Consider the following 27,451-nt stretch of genomic DNA (forward strand, 5'->3'; position numbering starts at 1 on the left):
GCTGTTTGGGTATTACGACTTCTGAGGATCATACTCTCGGTATACTCACTTGTTTTGGGGATTAGACTTCCATATTTTGTGTATTGACTATTTGAGTTTTTTGAAGATCACAACAAATCAGCTGAATGAAGTCTCACTGAAAGTTCAAGTAAAATTATAAACAGCATGGGCGTTGCTTTAGCCCTCCTATATTTCCATTCCCCTTAAATTTGATATTAAAATTGCGGCGAATCCCGCTCCTGAACTCGTTTTTAGTTAGTCAGCAAACCACAGGTGTGTTTGTGTCTGTATGTGTATGTGTGTGTATATATATATATATATATATATATATATATATATATATATATATATATATATATATATATATATATATATATATATATAATCAAAATGAATCAAAGATACATTGACTTTCGTCATTTCTTTGCCTACTTTTAAAATTTGGATTGGGTGGGTAATAGTACACTACCTTTTTTTTTTAGGACTACACCACTGGCGGAGGGTGAATAAACTCCAGAGTAAGGCTAATACAGTATATGCGCTGCCCTTTAATGCATTTAAAAAGATTTGCGACCGACCAAGAAGAGGTTTTAACAAAAGCAGCACCTATCAATAAACATCTATTATAATCAACACGCACATTACATTATTTTTATTAAACTCCCACTGATCTACAGTTTCAAAAGTTTGGGGTCAGTTTATTTATCTTTTATTATTATTACTTTTTAAAAATCGAATAAAATTCTGTCATCAAGACGGCATTTATTAAATATGTTAAAATTGTTAAATACTTAATTATTAAATATTTAATTTATTACTTACTTTATGCAGTTTCAAATCAAATTATTACTCCTTGTTGCTTTTATTACTATTAATAATAATAATAATAATAATAATTAATATTAGAGAGGACGCAGCCCTCACTATTCTACCACCCGAGGTCACCCTGGATGCGGCCGGCCCTGAGAATATGAAATCATTCTCTTTTTCACGAGGCCAATCGAACACCGAACTTGTAATTCAGCAATAAAAAATTTAACCTTTAAAATGTAAAAACTCCAAAGATTGACTAAACAAGATTACTATAGGCTAGACTACATATATAAAGACTACCAATTTCAGTTAATTGCTGAAAACAAGTTAGACCAGTGTTATATATTATTATTATAATACTCATTCATCGTTTTATTACTGATGTCCTTGACAGCAATCAGAATAGTCCACTGGCCATCACTTTGGTTTGGTTTTCAGAGAGGCTGCTAACTCCAGTAATAATCAGCGTTTATCAGTGCAAGTGCGGGTTGGACTGTTCCATTTTTGTGCGGAGGGGACTTTAAATTTCATTGACAAACTTACAATAGCTAAAGTGTTGTGTTATCAGTAACATTCAAATTACATTCATATTCCGCCTTACACCCGTTACATGTTTTCAATTGCAGTTTTTTTTTCTTTGCTGATGTCTCCGTGGTCTCTGGCCAGGGGGAGGCTAAGCATCCCCAGCCTTTACACACGCTCCGCCTTTGGGCTGTCATCATGGCAAAGAGAAATAAATCTTCTTTCCATTAAAGAAACCAAGAATAACCCAAACAGAGTGAATCTTTATCATTGCAGATTTCAGCAGAATTAAAACATTAAATGTACATTTGCTAACTTTATTGGATAATTGTAGAAAATTCAGCAAATGATCCTTCATAAAGACTATCAGTTTCATTATTCAATTCTGTACTGAACACTGTTGACTCTCCAGAAATCAGAAAGCACTGTTATTTGACTTATTTTGTAATTATTCCTGCTTGCAATTTATTTATTTATTTATTTATTTTATTTATTTATATTTATTTATTTATATATTTATTATTATACATGCTTCACACCCTACACAAACCACCCAAAACAATCTAAATTCCAAGATTTTTTCCCAAATAGAGCTATTCAAGCCATTTGCTGAAATTGTTTTAATATCGCAATATATATCCTGAAAAAATAATATCGCAATGTCCGATTTTTCCCATATCGTGCAGCCCACCAAGTACGCAAAGTTCAGATGTGTGTCTTTGGAAGTTGCAAGTTCGACTTGAAGATCTTGTGAGGAGTCGGTACTTCTTCAAATAGAACGGCAGAGTTCTTTATAAAACACCATGGATTCATTGGTCTCGCTGTACATTAACAATACGATAAATTAATTATATAAAGCAAAAAAACTCAAACAAATGACAGATTAATTTGCTTTTTATGCTTATTTGCGCTTAATTTTACTTATTTCTGAAAACAAGACTAGGAAAAGCTTCTTGATTTAAGAATATTAGATATTTGGCCTAGAAACAAGACAAAAACTCTGGTAGGAAAAGTAGGAAAAGCATTTTTTGCAGTGTACCAACTTTAATGTGAAATAGAATATTTAATTAATTCTCTGCTTAATTGATTATAAAAATGTTTGTTTTATTGCGACCCCCTTCTTATATTTTTGTTTATTTTTATTATTATTATTTTATTGTATTTCTTTTTTATTTATCTGATTTTCTTACTAAACTCAACCCACAAATCAGCACAAAAAGTCGAATTGCATGTTCCTTTTTTTCATGGTATTTTCCCTAAATTCTCCAATTGTCCAAGTCCTGGAGGGACTGTAATAATATTTTTACTCAAATAAATGAAGCCCTGTTGATCAGAAGAGACTTTCAGAAGCATTAACAGTCATGATGAATGCAGATTCTGCTCTTGATGTGTCACGACTGATGTGAAGCGCTTCACATGACTGCTGCTAGCCTTGCACAAGTTTTGATGACGAGGACAAAAAACTGTTCCTGAAAACCGTCTATCAGGCATCATCAGATGCACTTTCATCATCTATTTTATCTGTGCTTAAAGAACAGCTCCACTTTTGTTTTTTAAACAGCAATAAATGTGACTCCTGGAGCTCAAAACCAGTCATGAAGGTTCATTTGTGGCTTCTTTATTGAATTATCTCTGCATTAAATGTGCGGTTTATTAGGACAAATAGTTGATTTTGAACACAACTCTTTGCAAATCTAGAATCTGAGGCTTCAATAAAATCTGAATATTGAGAGCATTGCTTTTAAAGTTGAGCAAATGAAGTTCTTTCAATGCAGATTAATGATCAATAATTCATTTTTGATATATTAGTGGTAGTACATTTACAAAATGTCTTCCTGGAACATGATCTTTAATACTTATTAGTAGTCATCTTATTCTAAATAAACAAGTGTATTACTCACTAAAATCATGCAGAAAGTGTAATGTTTTACTAAAATACTCCCCATTAAATCTGGCTTTAAATCTCAGCTAAACTGTGTTTTAATCAGTAGAAAATGCCTGCATTAGATTTAATGTTTATTCCATTTCACTGCATTAAATTTAGCCTCAAATCTGAGAAACATAGTGAATTACTCAGTAAAAAATCATGCATGAAGTATAATATTTGATCACATTTTACCCCATTAAATCTGGCTTTAAATCTCAGTGAAATAGTGTATAGCTCAGTAAAAATGCATGCATCAGATTGAATGTTTAATTATATATTTTTAATTTTACCTCGTTTAATTTGACCTGAAATCTCAGTTAAAATATTGAATTATTCAGTCAAAAATGCATGCATTAAATTTAATATTTCCATAATTTTTATTCAATTTAACTCATTAAATTTATCCCAAATCTTAGAAAAGATAATGAATTGCTTGGTAAAATGGCACACATGTGATTAATCTCTGCATGACGGCATTATTTTCATATAATCCACTAATAAGGGCAGCTCTGAGTGCTGGAGTTTCCTCTTTCAGGGAGTATCGGCCGATGGAGGAAGTGAAATTCATGGACAACGGAACCAGAGTCGCAGCAATCAACCCAAAAACATACGTGTTCGAGCCCAACATGTCACGCGGATCCCAAGATGACCTCGTACGGACGGTCAACATCCCTGCTGTGGTGAGAAACACACCTCATACAGCCAAAACCACAGAGAAATGTGTTCACAATACACAATCACAATACAATCCTGTTCTGTGTGGAGAAATGAGACGCTCTTAAAGAGACAGTACACTCTAAAGATGAACATACTTTAATAAAAGAGACACTGACTTCCATAGTCATAGTGTTTTCTACTATTTATGTCAATTGTCCCCCCCAACATTCTTCTAAATATCTGTTTTGTGTTCTACAGAAAAAAAATTTTATTCATTCATTCATAAAGTTAGAAACATTTCAGTGTTAAATATTGTGGAAGTGTTCTTTTTGAGTGTACTGTCCCTTTAAGCTCATTATTCATTCATTCATTTTCTATTCGGCGTACTCCCTTTATTTATCTGGGGTCGTCACAGCGGAATGAACCGCCAACTTATCCAGCATATGTTTTGCGTAGCAGATGCCCTTCCACCCGCAACCCAATACTGGGAAACACCCAAACACTATGTTGATCAATTCCCCTATAGCGCATGTGTTTGGACTGTGGGGGAAACCGGAGCACCCGGAGGAAACCCACGGCAACATGCAAACTCCACACAGAAACACCAACTAACCCAGCCGGGACTCGAACCAGCGACCTTCTTGCTGTGAGGTGATCGTGTTACCCACTGCGCCACCATGACGCCCTTAAACTCGTTAAACATTCTTATTATGGTTCCAAAAGTACACAAACAATATAAAGGACTATTTATTTTAGTGCTGAAAGATTAAACATGATAAATTGCAACCAAAATAAAAGTCATTTGATAGTATATATGTGTGTGTGTGTGTGTGTGTGTGTGTTATATATATTTATTATGTATGTGATACACACACATAGATGCAAAAAAACTATACAAAACAATTTGTTACATAGATATTTAAATTTGTATATATAAATATACACATTTTCATTTCACAATCATACATTTTCTCAAATATATGTGTAACCCCGTCGGTCCAACACCACCCAACCCGTTCCGAGCTGGTATCGAACCGGCGACCTTCCGCATGGGAGTCGGTTGCTCTAACAAGGAGGCTAAAGACCATGGCCTCTAGCGTCTGTCGCTAGAGCACCTTTAGAGATCAGAGGAGTGAGGTCTACCTGCACAGCACTTACTAGCTGGCCTCCGTTACATATGCATGCATGTGTGTATTTATATATGCGTAATAACTATATGTATATAATAGTAATTTCATTTCACCTTTATTTCTATAGTGCTTTTACAATGTCGATTGTGTCAAAGCAGCTTCACATAAAAGTTCAAGTAACTGAAACTGTGTCCGTCCAGCCTGATCTCACGAGAAAACGTAAGTATTGTACGTTTCGTCAGTTTAGTGGCTAATTCATACGAATTCGTTCAGTCGTACGAAATTGTACGATTTCAAAAAGGAGGCGTGGCACCTAACCCCACCCTAAACCCAACCGTCATTGGGGGAAGAGCAAATCGTACTAAATTGTACGAATTAGATCGTACGAATTCATACGAATTAGCCACTAAATCAAAAAGTTACGAATTCCCGTGAGATTGTGTTCAGTCCAGTTTTCAGAGATTAATAGGGGTGTAACGGATCACGGTTTGATCTGTGATTCGTACGGATCACAACCCACAGTTTGGAGCGCATGCGATTTAATAACTTTTATTGAACTTGTAGGTTAATCCAACATTTGTAAAAATAGCAGAAAGATGGCCTCCGGGGTCATTCAGATCATGTGTATGAAAGTATTTACCGTACGTTCACACTGGAAAGTGGCGAGAGCGTCAAAGTGGCCGGAAGTCATTCATATTCAATGAGAGCCAGCGGCGATAAGCGGCGATAAGCGGCAATAAGCGGCGATAAGCGGCGAGGAGCAGCGCGGCGCGTTTTCGCCGGTGTGACTGTGCGTTCACACCGAAAGCGGTGAGAGCGTCCAAGGTCGCTGTCTGCCTTCAGCTCCGGAGGCAAGAGCGTCAAATTTACTACATTGATCTCGTATTTAAAGGAGGCGTTGCAGCAAATCAGTTACATTCCTGCATGAAACATGCTTTCTAGCGTGAAAATGTTGCGCACTTCTTATCAAACTCATTTAACAAAGGAAGATCAAGTGTCATGTGGTGTGGCTTTGCTCCACTTAATTATCCAATATGTCCATATGTCTGAAATATCCTGAAGCTGCAATACTGTTTTGTACTGTCGCATGAGATTCCCGCTTTTTAAAGATCAATATATACAACATTAAAGCACATCAGTGACTTATTTAATGCATGTTCCTGTAAGAAACATGGTAAATAATTGAAAATCCATCGACCGTAATAATCAAACCCTTTGGGAACAACTGTGGTCGGAATTAAAGTTCACAGGTCTCTGTTCTCTGAACTCCTCTCAAGCGCTGGACTTCTTCATTCTGATTGGTTGCCGCTGAACCACGTCATAGCTATTACTATAAAGTTGACTTGATTTCAACTCTACTTGACGCTCACACCGGTGAAAATGCGCCGCGCTGCTCCTCGCCGCTTATTGCGGCTGCTCTCATTGAAAATGAATGAATTCCAGCTACTTTGACGCTCTCGCCACTTTCAGTGTGAACGTATGGTTAGGCTATTCATTATTTCATCAAAATATAAGTGACTTAATATTATTAACTTGTTTCAGGGTTCGCACAAGGTGCTTAAAGTGCTTAAATCTGGCTTTAAGAAATCAAAGGCCTGGAATACATCGGCTTGTTTTGTTGAAAGTGCTTAAAAGTGCCTAAAATTAACAAGGAGAATATGTATGATTAATGTCATGAAAGGACAAATCGACCATACTTCGTTAGTGCAAATTCCTATTTGTAGCCTTGTGATTTAAGCAAGTAAACCATTCAAAAAAGTTTATACTTAAAAAGGGCCACAATGAAATCAGATATTTTTCATAAAGTAACTAACAAGTACTCAGAGTAGTTTTTTAAAAGAGTAATTAGTACTTTTACTTAATTTGTATTATTTTTTTGCAGTGTAATTGTATTTTAACTTGAGTACAAATATTCTGTTTTCTTTCCATCTGTGAGAGAACATCAACAAATAAATAATAATAATTCACAAGCACAATTAGTGCAGGTTTATTATATTATTAATATATGATTAATTAATTATATTATTATTATTATTATTATTATTAATACTGGTTTTTATTTGTATAAATCCATAGATAGTTCCTATGCAGTATTTTAGAACTTGCTGAGAAGACATTTCAGGTGTTCAGTACATTCCATGTCAGTCTTGGTTTATTATATTATTAATTATTAACATAATATTGATTCATTATATATTTTTATTAATTATATATGTTTTTTGTATAAATCAATAGATAGTTCTTATACAGTGTTTTATGGGTTGCTAAGAAGACATTTCAGGTGTTCAATATGTTGCGTGTCAGTCTTTAAAACAAAAATAGATGTTGGAAAAACTGCTTAGAAGTGTTTATTTGGAGGGGAGGATGGGGGGCAACAGCAATAACCAGCGGGGGCTCAGCTTGCAAAAGGTTGAGAACCCCCCTGCGTTACACAACTAGAGTTGAAGTTCAGTTCAGTGTGGTTTAATTTTCACTGCTGAGAGTTCAAACACTGAAGAGCAAATCCAGTGGATTCTCAGTGGAGAAACAAACTTCACCAATTGACTAAAGTGAAGGGAAAAAAAACTCGAGAGAAACCAGGCTACACACACTCACACACACCTATATATATATATATATATATATATTTTTTTTTTCTGTAATGTTTTGCATTTTTTTGTTAATTAAGCACATTCTACCTGTTGATGCTTTTTACACGGGTCGTGTTTAAATATAAGTATTTTGCCATTAAATCTGGCTTTAAATTTCAGTAAACTGGTGAATTACTCTAAAAATGCTTCATTTAATGATTGAAATTATTTAATATTTTATTAAATTGTATCAAATTTTACTCCAATTAAGTTTGGCTCTAAATTTCCGCCAAAAGAAGAACTACTCAGTACAAATGCAAGCACACAATTTAATGTTTTATTAAATTTCTAAACTTTTACTTCGTTAAATTTGTCTTCAAATCTTTTTCAATATTCCCCAAATGATGTTGAACAGATTCAGGAATTTTCACAGTATTTCCTCTAATATTTTTCCTTCTGGAGAGTCTTATTTGTTTTATTCCGGCTAGAATAAAAGCAGTTTTTAATTGTTTTAAACCCATTTTAGGTCAATATTATTAGCCCCTTTAAGCTATATAGTTTTGGATTGTCTCCAGAATAAACCACTGTTATACAATGACTTGCCTAATTACCCTAACTTTACTCTAATTACCCTAGTTAAGCCTTTAAATGTCACTTTAAGCTGAATACTAGTGTCTTAAAGAGTATCTAGTCTAATATTATTTACTGTCATCATGGCTGCAAAGATAAAAAGATGTCTGTGTGTGTGTGGTGTGTGTGTGTGTGTGTGTGGTTTGTCTTCAGACGGTGATGGAGAAATTTAAGGACAGTATTTTGGCCAGATTTATCTCTGATTTGATGAAGGCGAAGGGTGTTGGTGTGTTTGAGATGTTCAGGGTTGGAGATCTGCTGTGGGGTTATGAAGACCCGCTGCTTAAAGAACTGCACCCGCTGGTGCCCGACGACCACTTCGGACTGTTCTATAAGGTCAGCAGGGGATTAACACACACACACACTCACACAGACACACTATCTCTCTCTCATTCACACACATACACACTCTCTCACACACTATGAACACATGCACGCACAGACAATTTGTGAAAAAGTGATTATATTATAAACTAATTAGATCTGAATTGCTCATTTGCACTATTGTGTTAATATTGTATTTGATTCTGCGAGCTGCTGAATGCTGGATTCTGATTGGCTGATGAGCATTCTTGTTAGATAAAGGCACAGCTAAAGTAGTTCCGGCAGGTTTTGAGCACATTACAGCTCCATATCTCTCCACTGATTGATTTGAGTTATTTCACAGCTACAACAGTCCAAATATTTGTAAAATATTATTAATTAATTTATTTGTTCATATTATACTATATGTATATATAATAATGCGAATAAATATGCTAATAGTGATTAATATTAATTTGAATATTTAAATATTACACTTTTGAATATTAAAATATATTAATTATTAAATTAGAAACTATTATTAATCTATTAAATGATTTAATTATATAATTATAATAATTCAAATATTAATATATGCTATTTTGTTATTATTTATAATACAAATTAATTAATTACTCTGTATTATGTATTTATTTCAGTATGATTTTATTTATTTGTATTTTATCAGTGTTTCTACATCTGTATGTTGTGTTTAATCCTCACGTTTCTGACTGTATTTCAGAAAAACGGCACTGATTATGACAGCTATGTTTTCCTGACGGGGAAGCCGGATTATCAGGACTTTGCCAGTATAGACGAGTGGAACGGACAGAGGTGCAGTTTTATCTCCAGATTGTTGTGTTTGCAGTACACTGATGTGTGTGTTATCTGTTGTGTTTGTTCAGGGTGTCTTAAAAATCATATTAAAAGGCCCATACATTTAAGGCCCTTAAACAGTATTGTAAAGCCCTAAAGTCTGCATGAAACCGGACGCTGTGATCGTTTTTTTTGTATTGTGATGCAATATTAAATGAGAAAACAGTGGCCGTGGTTTGTTTTTTCTACTGCGAGCAGATTGTAAGGTTAAGTAGGCGTTTTATTCAGAAAGATTTATTGTACTGCACAATGTATAGTTGATAAAGTATGCTAACGTTTGCTTGAATTTAATCTGTGAATATCGGGATGCTGTGTAGTTTACGACATCGATAAAATCCTGCTAGATTTGATGTCACGCTGCTTTGTTTACTGTAATAACCAAGGCAACACCATTATTCCTGCTGTTCCCTGCTTAAAAATCCAGCTAAACCAGCCTAGGCTGGTTGGCTGGTTTTTAACTGGTTGACCAGCCTGGTTTTAAGAGAGGTTTTGGCCATTTCCGGGCTGGTTTCGAGCCATTTCCAGCCTGTCTTAGCTGGTCAGGCTGGAAAATGACCAGCTAAAACCAGCCTGGTTTAAGCTGGACATAGCTGGTTTGGCTGGGCTCCCAGCCTGGCTAGGCTGGTCAAGCTGGTTTTAGCTGGTCATCACCCAGCCTGACCAGCTAGGACCAGGCTGGAAATGGTTGGAACCAGCCTGGAAATGGCCAAAACCCCTCTAAAACCAGGCTGGTCGACCAGCTAAAACCAGCCAACCAGCCTAGGCTGGTTTAAGCTGTTTTTTTCAGTAGGGTTCTATAGGCGCCCCCTGCTGGATTAGCATTTTGATTCGGTAAATAAATACCGTTTTAGTTTAGGATTAGTCTGTTACAATCAGTATTTACTAAATATGCTGTATATATTTAGACAGTTTTATGGTATGGTAACACTTTACAAAAAGGTTTATTATTAGTTAATGCATTTACTAACATGAAGTAATCATGAACAACACTTGTACAGCATTTATTAATCATAATTGAACATTTACTAATGCTTTATTAACATCCAAGTCCATGCTTGTTAACATTAGTTAATGCACCATGAGTTAACATGAACTAATAATGAACAACTGTATTTTCATTAACTAACGTTAACTAACATGAACACATACTGTCGTATATATCGTTCATTATTTGTTCATGTTAGTAAATGCATTAATTTACATTAACTAATGAACCTTATTGTAAAGTCTGATCAGATTATTTATAAAATTTCCAATTTATTGTATTTTATTAACGTCAACCTCGACCCCAACCCTAAACCCAACCGTCACAGTACTGTAAAATATTAATTCTAAAACAATAAACAATAAAATTAACAATAAATATTAATTATGTTATACAGCGTTACAAAAATGATGCTATATTGATGTGCGTATCTGCAGCAGTATCTTATCTAGACTTTACCCAATTTTACTGGTTGAAACCTAAAGTGGCGATGGTCTTACAATCTCTGAAAATAGCTGTAAAAAAGGTCTTAAAGGTCCTGTGAAATAGCTAGTATGCTCCAAAACAGTGACAAAATTCACATTCAGAAGATATAAACCTGATATAAGCATGTAAAGCTTGCAGTTTATCACTTCTACCTAAATCGATCCATTTCTTTCATGTCTCGTCATACTTCTCGTCAAATCCTCTGACCAATCAAATGCTCTCTAGTGTCTGACATGCCCTGCCCCTTCTTCTCATTGGCTGTTTTTTTTTATCCTCATCCTCACTGGCAGAGCTGTGAGAAAACCAATGCTGCGTCCCAATTCGCATACTTATACTACACCCTAAAAGTGTGTGCTTTTATTCAGAAGGAAAAGTACACACTTTTGAGCGTGTAACAGAAGAGTATGCAAGCTTTTGGGACATACTACTTTCTCGTTAACAGATCGCTGTGTTGCTTAGTTACAAGCCCTGTCAATCATCCACATTTCTGTCATATTTAATCCCCTACCTTATTGGAGAAGCAGCAGGTTCATCTCCCGTTCACCAGTCTTTCATGCAGAGAAATCTCCTCAGGTGTTTGGATAATTCTGCATTCAGATGTTAATGTTCAAACACGTCTTATTATAAGTTCAGTATTGTTGCAGATGAAATATAACACAGAAAATGCGATTAAAACATGTTCCAGTGGGCAAGATATTAATGAACAGTCATACAAACATCTTTACCGAAGCCTCTCTACTTGACGGTTGGTCTCGCGCGTCCATCATGTTTGTAGTTTGTTTACACTTTTCAGTCGCGTTTGTAGTTCTAATCGAATTCACGTCTTACGTACAATGTATTGTGGGCAATATCAGCGGTTAGAGCAGGCATGGGCAAACTCGATCCTCGAGGGCTGGTATCCCTGCAGAGTTTTGCTCCAACACTAATCAAACACACCTGAACACCCTAATTAGTGTCTTCAAGATCACTAGAAAGCTACAAGCAGGTGTGTTTGATTAGGGTTGGTGCAAAACTATGCAGGGACACCGGCCCTCCAGGATCGAGTTTGCCCATCCCTGGGTTAGAGTATGGACGCTTCTACACTTCGAGTTTTTACTGGAAATAGTAAACTATACGGGACCCTTTACGATTTGGGACACACTAATTCTACTTTCAAATACTATTTAGCACAGATAGGATGCGAATTGGGATGCAGCATAAACGTTACTGGAGGTTTTCTTTTTAAAAGGGGAGGAGCTGCTATATGCCCCGCCCTCTCTTCATGTGTCAGTTTCGATCAGTGGTGGCCAAACTTGATCCATAGTTTGGCTCCAACACTAATCAAAAACACCTGAACATGCTAATCAGTGTCTTCATGGTCACTAGAAATCTAAAGCAGGTGTGTTTGATTAGAGTTGGAGCTAAACTGTGCAGGACACCGGCCCTCCAGGACCGAGTTTGCCCACCCCTTGATTAGATTATGTCAAACATGACATATGATGATGACAATCTTATGATGACTCTATGATTTCCGTATATATCCAGATCGTTGAACTGGTGGAGTTCAGAAGAGTGCAACATGATCAACGGCACCGACGGAGCCTCATTCCATCCCATCATCACCAAAGCAGACAGACTTTATATATTCTCCTCTGACCTGTGCAGGTGAGCCTTCATCTAGAGTAGGGCTGCAAGAAGAGATAAATCAACATAGTCACATCACAAGACATGCAATCTTGATTCTGCATTATAGTTTACCATTTGCATGCATTTTTAGGGCCTGTGAATGTGTGAGGATTTTAACCCTTGTGTATTGTTCAAACGTACTCCCCTTTGGTTATGTTGGAAGCTGTGTTTTCCCTATTGACTTCCATTGTAAGCACACTTTTGACAGCATGACAGCATAACCCTTTAGATCGGCCTGTGCTGAAGAGATTCTGGCTTTAATATGGAGTTCAGTGGAGTAAAACAGCAGATTATAGTGTGTGTGTGTGTGTAGAAATACACTCTGTTCTGACCGCTCCGGGTGCTCTGGTTTCCCCCACAATCCAAAGACATGTGGTACAGCTGAATTGGGTACGCTAAATTGTCTGTAGTGTATGAGTGTGAATGAGTGTGTATGGATGTTTCCCAGAGATGGGTTGCGGCTGGAAGGGCATCCGCTGTGTAAAACATGTGCTGGATGAGTTGGCGGTTCATTCCGCTGTGGCAACCCCGGATTAATAAAGGGACTGAGCCGAAAAGAAAATGAATGAATGAATGAATATCAAGGTAAGTGTACAAATGTCTCTCTCACACTCACACACACACATACACACACACGCATACAATACTCCATATAAAAGCCAGAAACGAAGCTAAAACTAAAATAAAAATACCTGCAGTATGTATGTGAAGACTATTAGAGCACGTTACATCCCAAATAAAGAAACCGTGCACTCGCCACAGTCAGCTTCAACTCTATATTAGAGGAAATGATACCAGTGAACAAACAAAGCTGCTGAAGAATCTGAGAAGCAGCAGGTCAAAGTCAAAGAGATTACAGTAAACCTGCTTTATACAGTCACACTCACTGGATCTGACACTGTGTTGTGTGTGCGCGTGTGTGTGTATATATGTTTGTGTGTTTGTATTTGTATATGTGTTTCTGCGTGTGTACTTGTGAACTGTATGTGTATGATTGTGTGTTTGCATTTGTTTGCTTGTTTGCGTATGTATTTGTGTGTGTGTGTCTGCATGTATACGTGTGTGTGTGTGTGTTTGTTTGCTTGTGTGTTTGGGTATTGTGTTTGTTTGTGTCTTTGTATTTGTATATGTGTGTATTGTGCGGGTCATTGTGTATTGTGTGGGTGTGTGTTTGTGTTTGATTCTTGTTTTTGTTTGTGTGTGTGTGTGTGTGTGTGTGTGTGTCTGTTTGCTTGTGTGTTTGGGTATTGTGTTTGTTTGTGTCTTTGTATTTGTATATGTGTGTATTGTGTGGGTGTGTGTGTGTGTGTTTGTGTTTGATTCTTGTTTTGTGTGTGTGTGTGTGTGTGCGTGTGTGTGTGTGTGGTGTGTGTGTGTGCGTGCGTGTGTGTGTGTGTGTGTGTGCGGTGTGTGTGTGTGTGTGTGTGTGTGGTGTGTGTGATTGTTTGCATTTGTTTGTGTCTTTGTATTTGTGTGTGTGTGTGTGTGTGTGTCTGTTTGCTCGTATGTTTGGGTATTGTGTTTGTTTGTGTCTTTGTATTTGTATATGTGTGTATTGTGCGGGTCATTGTTTGTGTATTGTGTGGGTGTGTGTTTGTTTGTGTTTGATTGCTTGTTTTTGTTTGTGTGTGTGTGTGGGTGTGTGTGTGTGTGTTTGCTTGCGTCTATGTATTTGTGTGTGTATGTTTGCATGTATACGTGTGTGTGTGTTTGTTTGCTTGTGTATTTGGGTATTGTGTTTGTTTGTGTCTTTGTATTTGTATATGTGTGTATTGTGCGGGTCATTGTTTGTGTATTGTGTGGGTGTGTGTTTGATTGCTGTTTTTGTTTGTGTGTGTGTGTGTTTGTTTGCATTTGTTTGCTTGTTTGCGTCTATGTATATGTGTGTATGTCTGCATGTATACGTGTGTGTTTGTATTTTGTGTTTGCATTGTGTGTGTTTATTTGTTTGCTTGTTTGCATGTATGTATGTTTATGTGTGTCTGGGTGTTTGTTTGTTTGTTTGTTTGCTTGTGTGTGTGTGTGTGTGTGTATGTTTGTGTGTATTATTTGTGTGTATTGTTTGTGTGTTTATGAGCGTGTATTGTGAATGTGTGTAATCTATGTGTAATATTGTGTGTGTGTGTGTGTGTGTGTGTGTGTGTGTGTGTGTGTGTGTGTGTGTGTGTGTGTGTGTGTGTGTGTGTGTGTATGTTTGTGTGTATTATTTGTGTGTGTTGTTTGTGTGTATTGTGAATGTGTTTAATCTATGTGTAATATTGTGTGTGTGCGTGCGTGCGTGTGTGTGTGTGTGTGTGTGCAGGTCTCTGTATGTGCAGTATGAGTGTGATGTGAGTGTTCAGGGTGTTCCTGGTTTCCGCTTCGTTCCTCCAGCTGATGTGTTCTCCAGTCCTGACATTAATCCTGATAATGCAGGCTTCTGTGTGCCGCCCGGACACTGCCTGGGCTCCGGCCTGCTGAACGCCAGTGTGTGTAAACAAGGTCAGTGTGAGTGTGTGTGTGTGTGTGTGTGTGTGTGTGTGTGTTTGTCTATAGTGTGCGTGTTTCGCTAATGTGTGTGTGTGTTTTCAGGTGCCCCCATCATCATGTCGTCTCCTCATTTCTATCAGGCTGATAAAAGTTTTGTTGAGGATATTTGGGGGATGAAGCCCAATAAGGAGGAGCACCAGACCTTTGCAGACATCAATCCGGTGCGTGTGCAAACCTCATTACGTAAAAGAAACGCTCAGATTCTCTTGATTTTTCCTTTTTATTAACATTTTATTTAAAGAGCCCCTATTTTGCATTATAAATGGGTCATATTTTGGTTTGGGGGTCTCCAACAACAGGCTGATCTGCATGCAAGGTCAAAAAACTCTTTCATTATCTTATAATCTGCATTTAATTTGACCTAATTATCCCAGCGACTCCAATATGATTCGTTCAGTGATTCATTTGTTCCCAAACCCCTCCTTTACATGAGGCTAATCTGCGCTGATTGGTCCGATGACTCAGTCTGTTGTGATTGGTCGACTGCGTTCAGCGTAAGACAGAGAGAAACGCCCACCAAGGCTAATCAACATTGTTGAAGTAGTCAGAGTGCAGAGTGTGTGTGTGTGTGTGTGTGAGCCCAATGCAGGAGTGCATTAAAGCAGTGCAGTTTAACACCAGCATATTACTCTATTCTTAACCATCAGTAATAACAGTGACACACATTCAGTATTAATCCACAGAGCGGCGAATTCAGCTTTATTTGTATAGCGCTTTTACAATGTAGATTGTGTCAAAGCAGCTTCACATTGAAGATTATAGTAAACTGAAACAGTGTAGTTCAGTCTTCAGTGTTTAAGTTCAGTTCAGTTGAGCTCAGTTCAGTGTGGTTTAATAATCACTACTGAGAGTCCAAATATTGAAGAGCAAATCCAACGATGCGCAGCTCTACAGATCCTGAACCATGCAAGCCAGTGGCGACAGCGGAGAGGGAAAAAACTTCACTAATGGCGGAAGTGAAGAAAAAAAACCTTGAGAGAAACCAGACTCAGATTGGGCAGGATCATTTCTTCTCTGGCCAACGTCTTGTGTAGAGCTGCAGTCTAGGCGCTGGAGAAGCTGAACGTCAGCGAAGACTCGTTTGTCCCTGGAGCATCACAGGAATCAGTCTCATGTTCTCCACTCTTCCATGACCATCAGAGTAGCTGCTCAGGATTCGGCCTGGTCCAGGATTATGGAAACTTTGGGATCATCTCGTCGTTGGTCTTGGATCGAATCAGTGACTCTGCATAGTCTGAGGGCCTCGGGAAGAGTATCCCCAGGTGGAAATGGAGAATAAAGAGAATCATTAGCGTAGCTGATGTTCACAGTGTATATCAACAAGATGCAGAACCTGTGTGGAAGCCCCCTAAGTGGTGCACTGAGTGTATGCTTTACTGAACAGATAGGTCTTTAATCTAGTTTTGAATTGAGAGAGTGTGTCTGAGCCTCGGACGTTATCAGGAAGGCTATTTCAGAGTTTAGGAGCTATAAATGAGAAGGCTCGACCTCCTTTACTCGACTTTGCTATTCTAGGTACTACCAGAAGCCCTGAGTTTTGAGACCTTAAAGAGCGAGTTGGATTGTAGCGAGACAGAAGATTGGTTAGATAAACAGGAGCTAGATTATTTAAAGCTTTATATGTAAGAAGCAATATTTTAAATTCAATACGAAACTTAACAGGCAGCCAGTGTAAGGAGGATAAAATTGGGGTGATGTGATCAAATTTTCTAGACCTGGTAAGAACTCTGGCAGCTGCATTTTGTACTAGCTGAAGTTTGTAAACCTGTAACCGTGTTCAAGTGTGTTCAGTCCTAACCTGATGCACAGCTATCATCATGTCAGGAATGATTCAGCTATTTTAAAAAGGCGGATTTTTTTTAGAGGAGATGTTTGTCAAATCAGATGTCATGTCCGTAGTTGATTTTGAACAGAAAGTGTCCGCTTTGCACCATAAATGACAGCACAGAAGCAGTCTTGGGTTTTCACTGTCGAATTTTAATCCCTGTTTCGGAACAAGTCAGTCGATCTCCAGGGATGAAAGCAGGTGTCATGCAAGACAAATAGCTGAAGGAACAGGTATCACCGGCGTTTGACATGAATTAAAGTGCATCTTTATGTCCGAGCTTTGATATAAATCAGCAGTGGCTTAGAGGAGAGGAGCACAACAGGGGCCAAATCGATTTAATTGGGGGCCGGTGCCCCTGGACTCATGAAAATAATTATTTACATTGATCAAATCTGATTAGCTGAAGTCACAATAGCCAACAGAAGGCTCCGTTTGGTCTTAAAGTCAAAGTTTTTTCACAATTTATGTTGGCTATAGCAGTCAAAATAGGACATATAAGCTCATGTATGGGACAAATTCTGGACCTTTGTCAGTGAGGAGTGGAGTCTTTCAAACCACCCAAATCCCCCTGGCTATGACCTGCATAATGCAATTCACAACCGCAAATAAGCCGAAAGCACAGGAAACGTGGAAACTGTTCTTTAACGGATAGTTTTTACAGTGTAGAAATGATTAAATAACATGTATGAAACAATAAATAACACAACATTTCTCTGCACTGCCATTAGAGGGCGTCACCGCTCCACAGAACAGCTATGCACGGATTCATCATCAAGCTCACATTTTTAACTAATACGCTGCAGATCAATGAATGAATAATTCAATAACTGCATTATTGTGATAAACCTACAGACAAAACAGCTTTAAGCTTTAGCCTGAGTCACTTACTGATAAAGCAGATCTTTTATCAGATTTAGATTATTACAGCTTCACCACGGTAAAGTCAAGAAGGGATACGGCTGTGGATACACTCATCAATATAGCATCATTTTTGTGACACCGTACAACAATAATTCATATTTTTACACCACTCTGAGGGGTGAGGTAGGGGTATATGTTAATAAAATACTATTTAATGGGTAATTTAGTAAAAAATCTGAATAAATATTCAGTATAATTACTGTTTTTACATTACTGTGAGGTTTTGGTAGGGAAATAAATTAATAAAAAACAATTAATGTACAATGTAATAATATGAACAATATTCTGTATAATTACTCTTTTTACATTCAATAATGTGTAATTTAATAAATAATATGAACAATATTCTGTATAATTACTCTTTTACATGCAATTAATGTGTAATTTAATAAATAATATGAACAATATTCTGTATAATTACTCTTTTTACATGCAATTAATGTGTAATTTAATAAATAATATGAACAATATTCTGTATAATTACTCTTTTTACATGCAATTAATGTGTAATTTAATAAATAATATGAACAATATTCTGTATAATTACTCTTTTTACATGCAATTAATGTGTAATTTAATAAATAATATGAACAATATTCTGTATAATTACTCTTTTTACATGCAATAATGTGTAATTTAATAAATAATATGAACAATATTCTGTATAATTACTCTTTTTACATTCAATAATGTGTAATTTAATAATAATATGAATAATATTCTGTATAATTACTCTTTTTACATTCAATAATGTGTAATTTAATAAATAATATGAATAATACTCTGTATAATTACTCTTTTTACATTCAATAATGTGTAATTTAATAAATAATATGAACAATATTCTGTATAATTACTCTTTTTACATGCAATTAATGTGTAATTTAATAAATAATATGAACAATATTCTGTATAATTACTCTTTTTACATTCAATAATGTGTAATTTAATAAATAATATGAATAATACTCTGTATAATTACTCTTTTTACATTCAATAATGTGTAATTTAATAAATAATATGAATAATACTCTGTATAATTACTCTTTTTACATTCAATAATGTGTAATTTAATAAATAATATGAATAATACTCTGTATAATTACTCTTTACATTCAATAATGTGTAATTTAAATAATAATATGAACAATATTCTGTATAATTACTCTTTTTACATTCAATAATGTGTAATTTAATAAATAATATGAATATTACTCTGTATAATTATGCAATTAATGTGTAATTTAATAAATAATATGAATAATATTCTGTATAATTACTCTTTTTACATTCAATAATGTGTAATTTAATAAATAATATGAACAATATTCTGTATAATTACTTTTACATGCAATTAATGTGTAATTTAATAAATAATATGAACAATATTCTGTATAATTACTCTTTACATTCAATAATGTGTAATTTAATAAATAATATGAACAATATTCTGTATAATTACTCTTTTTACATTCAATAATGTGTAATTTAATAAATAATATGAACAATATTCTGTATAATTACTCTTTTTACATGCAATTAATGTGTAATTTAATAAATAATATGAATAATATTCTGTATAATTACTCTTTTTACATTCAATAATGTGTAATTAATAAATAATATGAATATTACTCTGTATAATTACTCTTTTTACATTCAATAATGTGTAATTTAATAAATAATATGAACAATATTCTGTATAATTACTCTTTTACATGCAATTAATGTGTAATTTAATAAATAATATGAACAATATTCTGTATAATTACTCTTTTACATGCAATTAATGTGTAATTTAATAAATAATATGAATATTACTCTGTATAATTACTCTTTTTACATTCAATAATGTGTAATTTAATAAATAATATGAACAATATTCTGTATAATTACTCTTTTTACATTCAATAATGTGTAATTTAATAAATAATATGAACAATATTCTGTATAATTACTCTTTTTACATGCAATTAATGTGTAATTTAATAAATAATATGAACAATATTCTGTATAATTACTCTTTTTACATTCAATAATGTGTAATTTAATAAATAATATGAACAATATTCTGTATAATTACTCTTTTTACATGCAATTAATGTGTAATTTAATAAATAATATGAATAATATTCTGTATAATTACTCTTTTTACATTCAATAATGTGTAATTTAATAAATAATATGAATATTACTCAGTATAATTATGCAATTAATGTGTAATTTAATAAATAATATGAACAATATTCTGTATAATTACTCTTTTACATGCAATTAATGTGTAATTTAATAAATAATATGAATAATATTCTGTATAATTACTCTTTTACATGCAATTAATGTGTAATTTAATAAATAATATGAACAATATTCTGTATAATTACTCTTTACATTCAATAATGTGTAATTTAATAAATAATATGAACAATATTCTGTATAATTACTCTTTTTACATTCAATAATGTGTAATTTAATAAATAATATGAACAATATTCTGTATAATTACTCTTTTTACATGCAATTAATGTGTAATTTAATAAATAATATGAACAATATTCTGTATAATTACTCTTTTTACATGCAATTAATGTGTAATTTAATAAATAATATGAACAATATTCTGTATAATTACTCTTTTTACATGCAATTAATGTGTAATTTAATAAATAATATGAATAATATTCTGTATAATTACTCTTTTTACATTCAATAATGTGTAATTTAATAAATAATATGAATATTACTCTGTATAATTATGCAATTAATGTGTAATTTAATAAATAATATGAACAATATTCTGTATAATTACTCTTTACATTCAATAATGTGTAATTTAATAAATAATATGAACAATATTCTGTATAATTACTCTTTACATTCAATAATGTGTAATTTAATAAATAATATCAACAATATTCTGTATAATTACTCTTTACATTCAATAATGTGTAATTTAATAAATAATATGAACAATATTCTGTATAATTACTCTTTACATTCAATAATGTGTAATTTAATAAATAATATCAACAATATTCTGTATAATTACTCTTTACATTCAATAATGTGTAATTTAATCAATAATATGAACAATATTCTGTATAATTACTCTTTTTACATTCAATAATGTGTAATTTAATAAATAATATGAACAATATTCTGTATAATTACTCTTTTTACATGCAATTAATGTGTAATTTAATAAATAATATGAATATTACTCTGTATAATTACTCTTTTTACATTCAATAATGTGTAATTTAATAAATAATATGAATATTACTCTGTATAATTACTCTTTTTACATTCAATAATGTGTAATTTAATAAATAATATGAATATTACTCTGTATAATTACTCTTTTTACATTCAATAATGTGTAATTTAATAAATAATATGAACAATATTCTGTATAATTACTCTTTTTACATGCAATTAATGTGTAATTTAATAAATAATATGAACAATATTCTGTATAATTACTCTTTACATTCAATAATGTGTAATTTAATAAATAATATGAACAATATTCTGTATAATTACTCTTTTTACATTCAATAATGTGTAATTTAATAAATAATATGAATATTACTCTGTATAATTATGCAATTAATGTGTAATTTAATAAATAATATGAACAATATTCTGTATAATTACTCTTTTACATGCAATTAATGTGTAATTTAATAAATAATATGAACAATATTCTGTATAATTACTCTTTTTACATTCAATAATGTGTAATTTAATAAATAATATGAACAATATTCTGTATAATTACTCTTTTTACATTCAATAATGTGTAATTTAATAAATAATATGAACAATATTCTGTATAATTACTCTTTTTACATTCAATAATGTGTAATTTAATAAATAATATGAATATTACTCTGTATAATTATGCAATTAATGTGTAATTTAATAAATAATATGAACAATATTCTGTATAATTACTCTTTTACATGCAATTAATGTGTAATTTAATAAATAATATGAACAATATTCTGTATAATTACTCTTTTTACATTCAATAATGTGTAATTTAATAAATAATATGAACAATATTCTGTATAATTACTCTTTTTACATTCAATAATGTGTAATTTAATAAATAATATGAATATTACTCTGTATAATTACTCTTTTTACATTCAATAATGTGTAATTTAATAAATAATATGAACAATATTCTGTATAATTACTCTTTTTACATGCAATTAATGTGTAATTTAATAAATAATATGAATATTACTCTGTATAATTACTCTTTTTACATTCAATAATGTGTAATTTAATAAATAATATGAACAATATTCTGTATAATTACTCTTTTTACATGCAATTAATGTGTAATTTAATAAATAATATGAACAATATTCTGTATAATTACTCTTTTTACATTCAATAATGTGTAATTTAATAAATAATATGAATAATATTCTGTATAATTACTCTTTTTACATTCAATAATGTGTAATTTAATAAATAATATGAATATTACTCTGTATAATTACTCTTTTTACATTCAATAATGTGTAATTTAATAAATAATATGAACAATATTCTGTATAATTACTCTTTTTACATGCAATTAATGTGTAATTTAATAAATAATATGAATAATACTCTGTATAATTACTCTTTTTACATTCAATAATGTGTAATTTAATAAATAATATGAACAATATTCTGTATAATTACTCTTTTTACATTCAATAATGTGTAATTTAATAAATAATATGAACAATATTCTGTATAATTACTCTTTTTACATGCAATTAATGTGTAATTTAATAAATAATATGAACAATATTCTGTATAATTACTCTTTTTACATTCAATAATGTGTAATTTAATAAATAATATGAATATTACTCTGTATAATTACTCTTTTTACATTCAATAATGTGTAATTTAATAAATAATATGAACAATATTCTGTATAATTACTCTTTTTACATTCAATAATGTGTAATTTAATAAATAATATGAACAATATTCTGTATAATTACTCTTTTTACATGCAATTAATGTGTAATTTAATAAATAATATGAATAATACTCTGTATAATTACTCTTTTTACATTCAATAATGTGTAATTTAATAAATAATATGAATAATACTCTGTATAATTACTCTTTTTACATGCAATTAATGTGTAATTTAATAAATAATATGAATAATACTCTGTATAATTACTCTTTTTACATTCAATAATGTGTAATTTAATAAATAATATGAATAATACTCTGTATAATTACTCTTTTTACATTCAATAATGTGTAATTTAATAAATAATATGAACAATATTCTGTATAATTACTCTTTTTACATGCAATTAATGTGTAATTTAATAAATAATATGAACAATATTCTGTATAATTACTCTTTTTACATGCAATTAATGTGTAATTTAATAAATAATATGAATAATACTCTGTATAATTACTCTTTTTACATTCAATAATGTGTAATTTAATAAATAATATGAACAATATTCTGTATAATTACTCTTTTTACATTCAATAATGTGTAATTTAATGAATAATATGAACAATACTCTGTATAATTACTCTTTTTACATTTATTTAATGTGTAATTTAATAAATAATATGAACAATATTCTGTATAATTACTCTTTTTACATTTATTTAATGTGTAATTTAATAAATAATATGAACAATATTCTGTATAATTACTCTTTTTACATTTATTTAATGTGTAATTTAATAAATAATATGAACAATATTCTGTATAATTACTCTTTTTACATTTATTTAATGTGTAATTTAATAAATAATATGAACAATATTCTGTATAATTACTCTTTTTACATTTATTTAATGTGTAATTTAATAAATAATATGAACAATATTCTGTATAATTACTCTTTTTACATTCAATTGATATGTCATTTTATAAGTAATACAAACAATAGTCTATAATTTCTATTTTTACATGCAATTATTGCGTAATTAAATAAATATTCTGAATAATATTGGGCATAATTACTTTTTTAGCATTATTGTCAGGGTTGGGGTAGGGGTAGATGTTAATAATATAAAATTTAATTGGTTAATTTAATAAATAACACAAATCATTCTCATTATAATGACTGTTTTTACATTACTGTAGGGTTAGACATTAATAAAATACAGTTTAATGCGTAATTTAATAAATAATATGAATAATATTGTGTATAATTGCTGTTTTTACATTACTGTGATGGTTGGAGTAGCAGTAGATGTTAATAAAATACAATTACTGGACGTTTTAATAAATAATAAGTATAATACTCTTTATAATTACTGTTTGTACATCACTGTGAGGGGGTTAGACATTAAGAATATACAATTTAATGTGTAATTTGAATAATATTACTGTTCTTACATTTCTGTGATGTTGGGGTAAATACAGTGAATGGGTATTTTAATTAATTATACCAAATATTATTCATATTACTTATCATATTACTCATTAATTGTTTTTATTAACGCCTGCTCCAACCCCAATCCTACATTCAATATCACAGTAATGTAAAATCAGTAATTATACCCAATATTGTTCATATTATTTCTGTTTTTACATTACTGTGAGAGGTCATTTAAAGGGTCATTTAATAAATAACATAAATAATTCTCATCAGCATGTTAACACAGCTGTATCCCTTTTAGCAACAACCCCAAATCTATCAATTAGACAGCTGGATATTTGTTTAATTATCTAATTTATTAATCAGTCTGAGTTTATATATGAGCACAGAAACCCCCTCGGTGTGTGTTTCTCCAGATGAGCTGCAGATACGTGTGTGTGTGTGTGTGTTTTATAAGTGCAGGGTAAAGTCTGTGTCTATGGTGTTTGTTCAGGTTCACCTGGATCAGATTCAGCTCTTTATTTACCCATAAACTTTTGCTGGAGTCACACACTGCACTAAACGCTCCTCTCACTTACAGTTTTTGTCTTGTTTCTAGTCCAAATATCTTAAAACGCTTAAATCAAGGAGCATTTTCCAGACAAGCAAATAATATTGTCTTGTTTAAGGAAATAATGAGTCAAAATGACGTGAGTTTTAATTAAAACAAGCTAAATAATCTGACAATGAGGGAAGTTAAATCGTTAGTTATTTCACTCACCCCATGGCAGATTATTTTACTTGTTTTTAATTAAAACGCACTTCATTTTGACTCATTATTAAGACAATATTATTTGCTTGTCTGGAAAAAGCTTCTTGATTTAAGAGTTTTGAGATATTTGGACTAGAAACAAGACAAAAACTCAAGATGACACTGAGCATTTACTGTGTGTGTGTGTGTGTGTGTGTGTGTGTGTGTACGTGTTTTTGTGACATATCAGGACACAAATCTGTATAATGACATAGGTATGACACAGATATTACAAAAACGAGGTGAAATATGAGGACATTGGTGACGTCTTCATTTCTCAAAATGCTTCTAAATCCCACAGGATGAGTTTAATCAGAGAGTAAAGCTGCACACTGTCTCCTGTGATGGTTGGGTTTAGGGGTAGGGTGGGGTGAGGGCAATACGATATATGTGCTGCATAAAACGAATGGAAACCTATGTAATGTACCCACTTTTCACAAAAACAAATGCGTGTGTGTGTGTGCGTGTGTGCGTGCGTGCGATTTTATGCAATGGTTTGTCATATCATTACTCATCATGACTTTTGTGCATTGTGAAAATTTGTGGCTGAAATGTTTTCAGATTCAGTATTAGATCGGTCAAACCAGGGGCGATTTTAGGATTTTAATTTTAGGGGGGCTCAGCTCCTTATAAGGTAAAAAAATAAATAAACTGCCACTTTTCTAATTAAATGACACAAATAAATAAAAATATTTTAAACTTTTAATTCACATTAGCGATCTGAATGATAATAATAAATGAGAAGTATTTTATTTTAATACTGGACAACACTTAACGTTTCTATCTCCGTCAGTGACAGTTAAAACATGTACATCCTCTAAGTGCTTCTGTCACTGTGTTTAATCCTTTCTGTGCAAGACTGTATGGTATAGTTAATGCTACACGAGCTGTAAAGTGTTTAATATTGGTGGTTCATTTTGAAATAAAAATAGCAAAGTATTTGTTAGGAGTTACATTTCTTGCTGGAGGAAACATCTGTGCTGATGAGGTGAACGCTGAGAAAACCCCACTGCTCCTCCATGACATTGGGATACAGGTGATACAAGGTCTATATCAAAGAACTGCAAATAAGCAGATGCTATAATAATTTATCGATAAACACACACCTCGTTCTCTCACTCTGAACAGCGTTGGTTTGCTGATCAAATGTAAAACAAAAGACGGAGAGGAGCCGAATTCTTCTGCTGTTTTCATATCAAATTTAAAAGGGACTGAGGCTACAGCCTCCCTAAAATCGGCCTCTTTCACACACACGTTTACATGGACATATACACTACCTGACAAAAGTGTTGTTGTGGATCTCAGTTGTAAGAGCAACTAATAATAACTTCTAGTTGATCATTTGGAAAAGTGGCAGAAGGTCAATATTTCCTGATGAATCATCTGTTGATCTGCATCCTAATCCTCTTTGTCACCATCTTGTGGTGCAATCGTCTTTGCTCTGCTCAGTATGACAGGCTGATGGCTGTCGACGTGTTGTAGCTCCAAAAATTATGAATGTTTAAAATTGGTATAAGCTGCATAATTGTAATCTTAACAACTACATTCTCTCCTAAAAAAAGCCTCAAAATACATGATGTTGTCCAACAGCTGCACTATTTGTCAAACTGTAGTGAGTTTATTGACCTGCTGTCACTCTATGTGGGCGGAGTAATACACAAGGGTGAAGAGGCTGTAGGAGTGCTGTTATTGCAGAATGTTGCACAGCTATCAGCCAACATATTTCCCAAATGATGTTTAACAGAGATAGGAAATGTTCACAGTATGTCTGATAATATTTTTTCTTCTGGAGAAAGTCTTATTTGTTTTATTTCGGCTAGAATAAAAGCAGTTTTTAATTGTTTTAAACACCATTTTAATGTCAATATTATTAGCCCCTTTAAGCTATATTTATTTTTGATAGTCTCCAGAACAAACCATCATTATACAATAACTTGCCTAATTACCCTAACCTGCCTAGTTACCCTAATTAACCTAGTTAAGCCTTTAAATGTCACTGTAAGCTGTATAGAAGTGTCTTGAAGAATATCTAGTCTAATATTATTTACTGTCATCATGACAAAGAGAAAATAAATCAGTTATTAGAGATATTACGATTAGAAATGTGTTGAAGAAATCTCTCAGTTAAACAGAAATTGGGGGGAAAATAAACAGGGAAGCGAATAATTCATAATTCAAATATAAAGAGTTCAGATGCAAAACCCTCTGAATCCATCAGACCTCTTTTCTTAATGAGCATTTTCTATCAGGCTCCTCTCATTAGGTTTAGAGGTTTCATTTATAGCTAAAGAACAGGTTATTATCTAGTAAATAAAATACTTAAATAATAAAAAATATATATATTTTTTTCATAAATGTCACTTTTGTCTCTGTTTTTTAACAAGGTAGAGTTTCTTTGGCGTCAAAACCAGCTAAATCCACGTCTGCTTTTTATGCAAAAAC

The 27,451-nt window shown here is 32.5% G+C and overlaps 1 protein-coding gene across 1 annotated transcript in view; it reads left to right on the forward strand.

Moving 5' to 3' along the window:
- Positions 1-27,451, forward strand: part of LOC130214147 (lysosome membrane protein 2-like) — a 40,659-nt gene that overhangs the window by 1,175 nt on the left and 12,033 nt on the right. The window contains 6 exon segments of the mRNA XM_056445690.1: positions 3,798-3,942; positions 8,403-8,585; positions 9,295-9,386; positions 12,424-12,543; positions 14,867-15,045; positions 15,136-15,254. Of these exon segments, the coding sequence (XP_056301665.1) occupies positions 3,798-3,942; positions 8,403-8,585; positions 9,295-9,386; positions 12,424-12,543; positions 14,867-15,045; positions 15,136-15,254 (838 nt within the window).

The sequence above is a fragment of the Danio aesculapii genome, chromosome 21 (genome assembly GCF_903798145.1).
Source record: "Danio aesculapii chromosome 21, fDanAes4.1, whole genome shotgun sequence".
Lineage (NCBI taxonomy): Eukaryota > Metazoa > Chordata > Actinopteri > Cypriniformes > Danionidae > Danio > Danio aesculapii.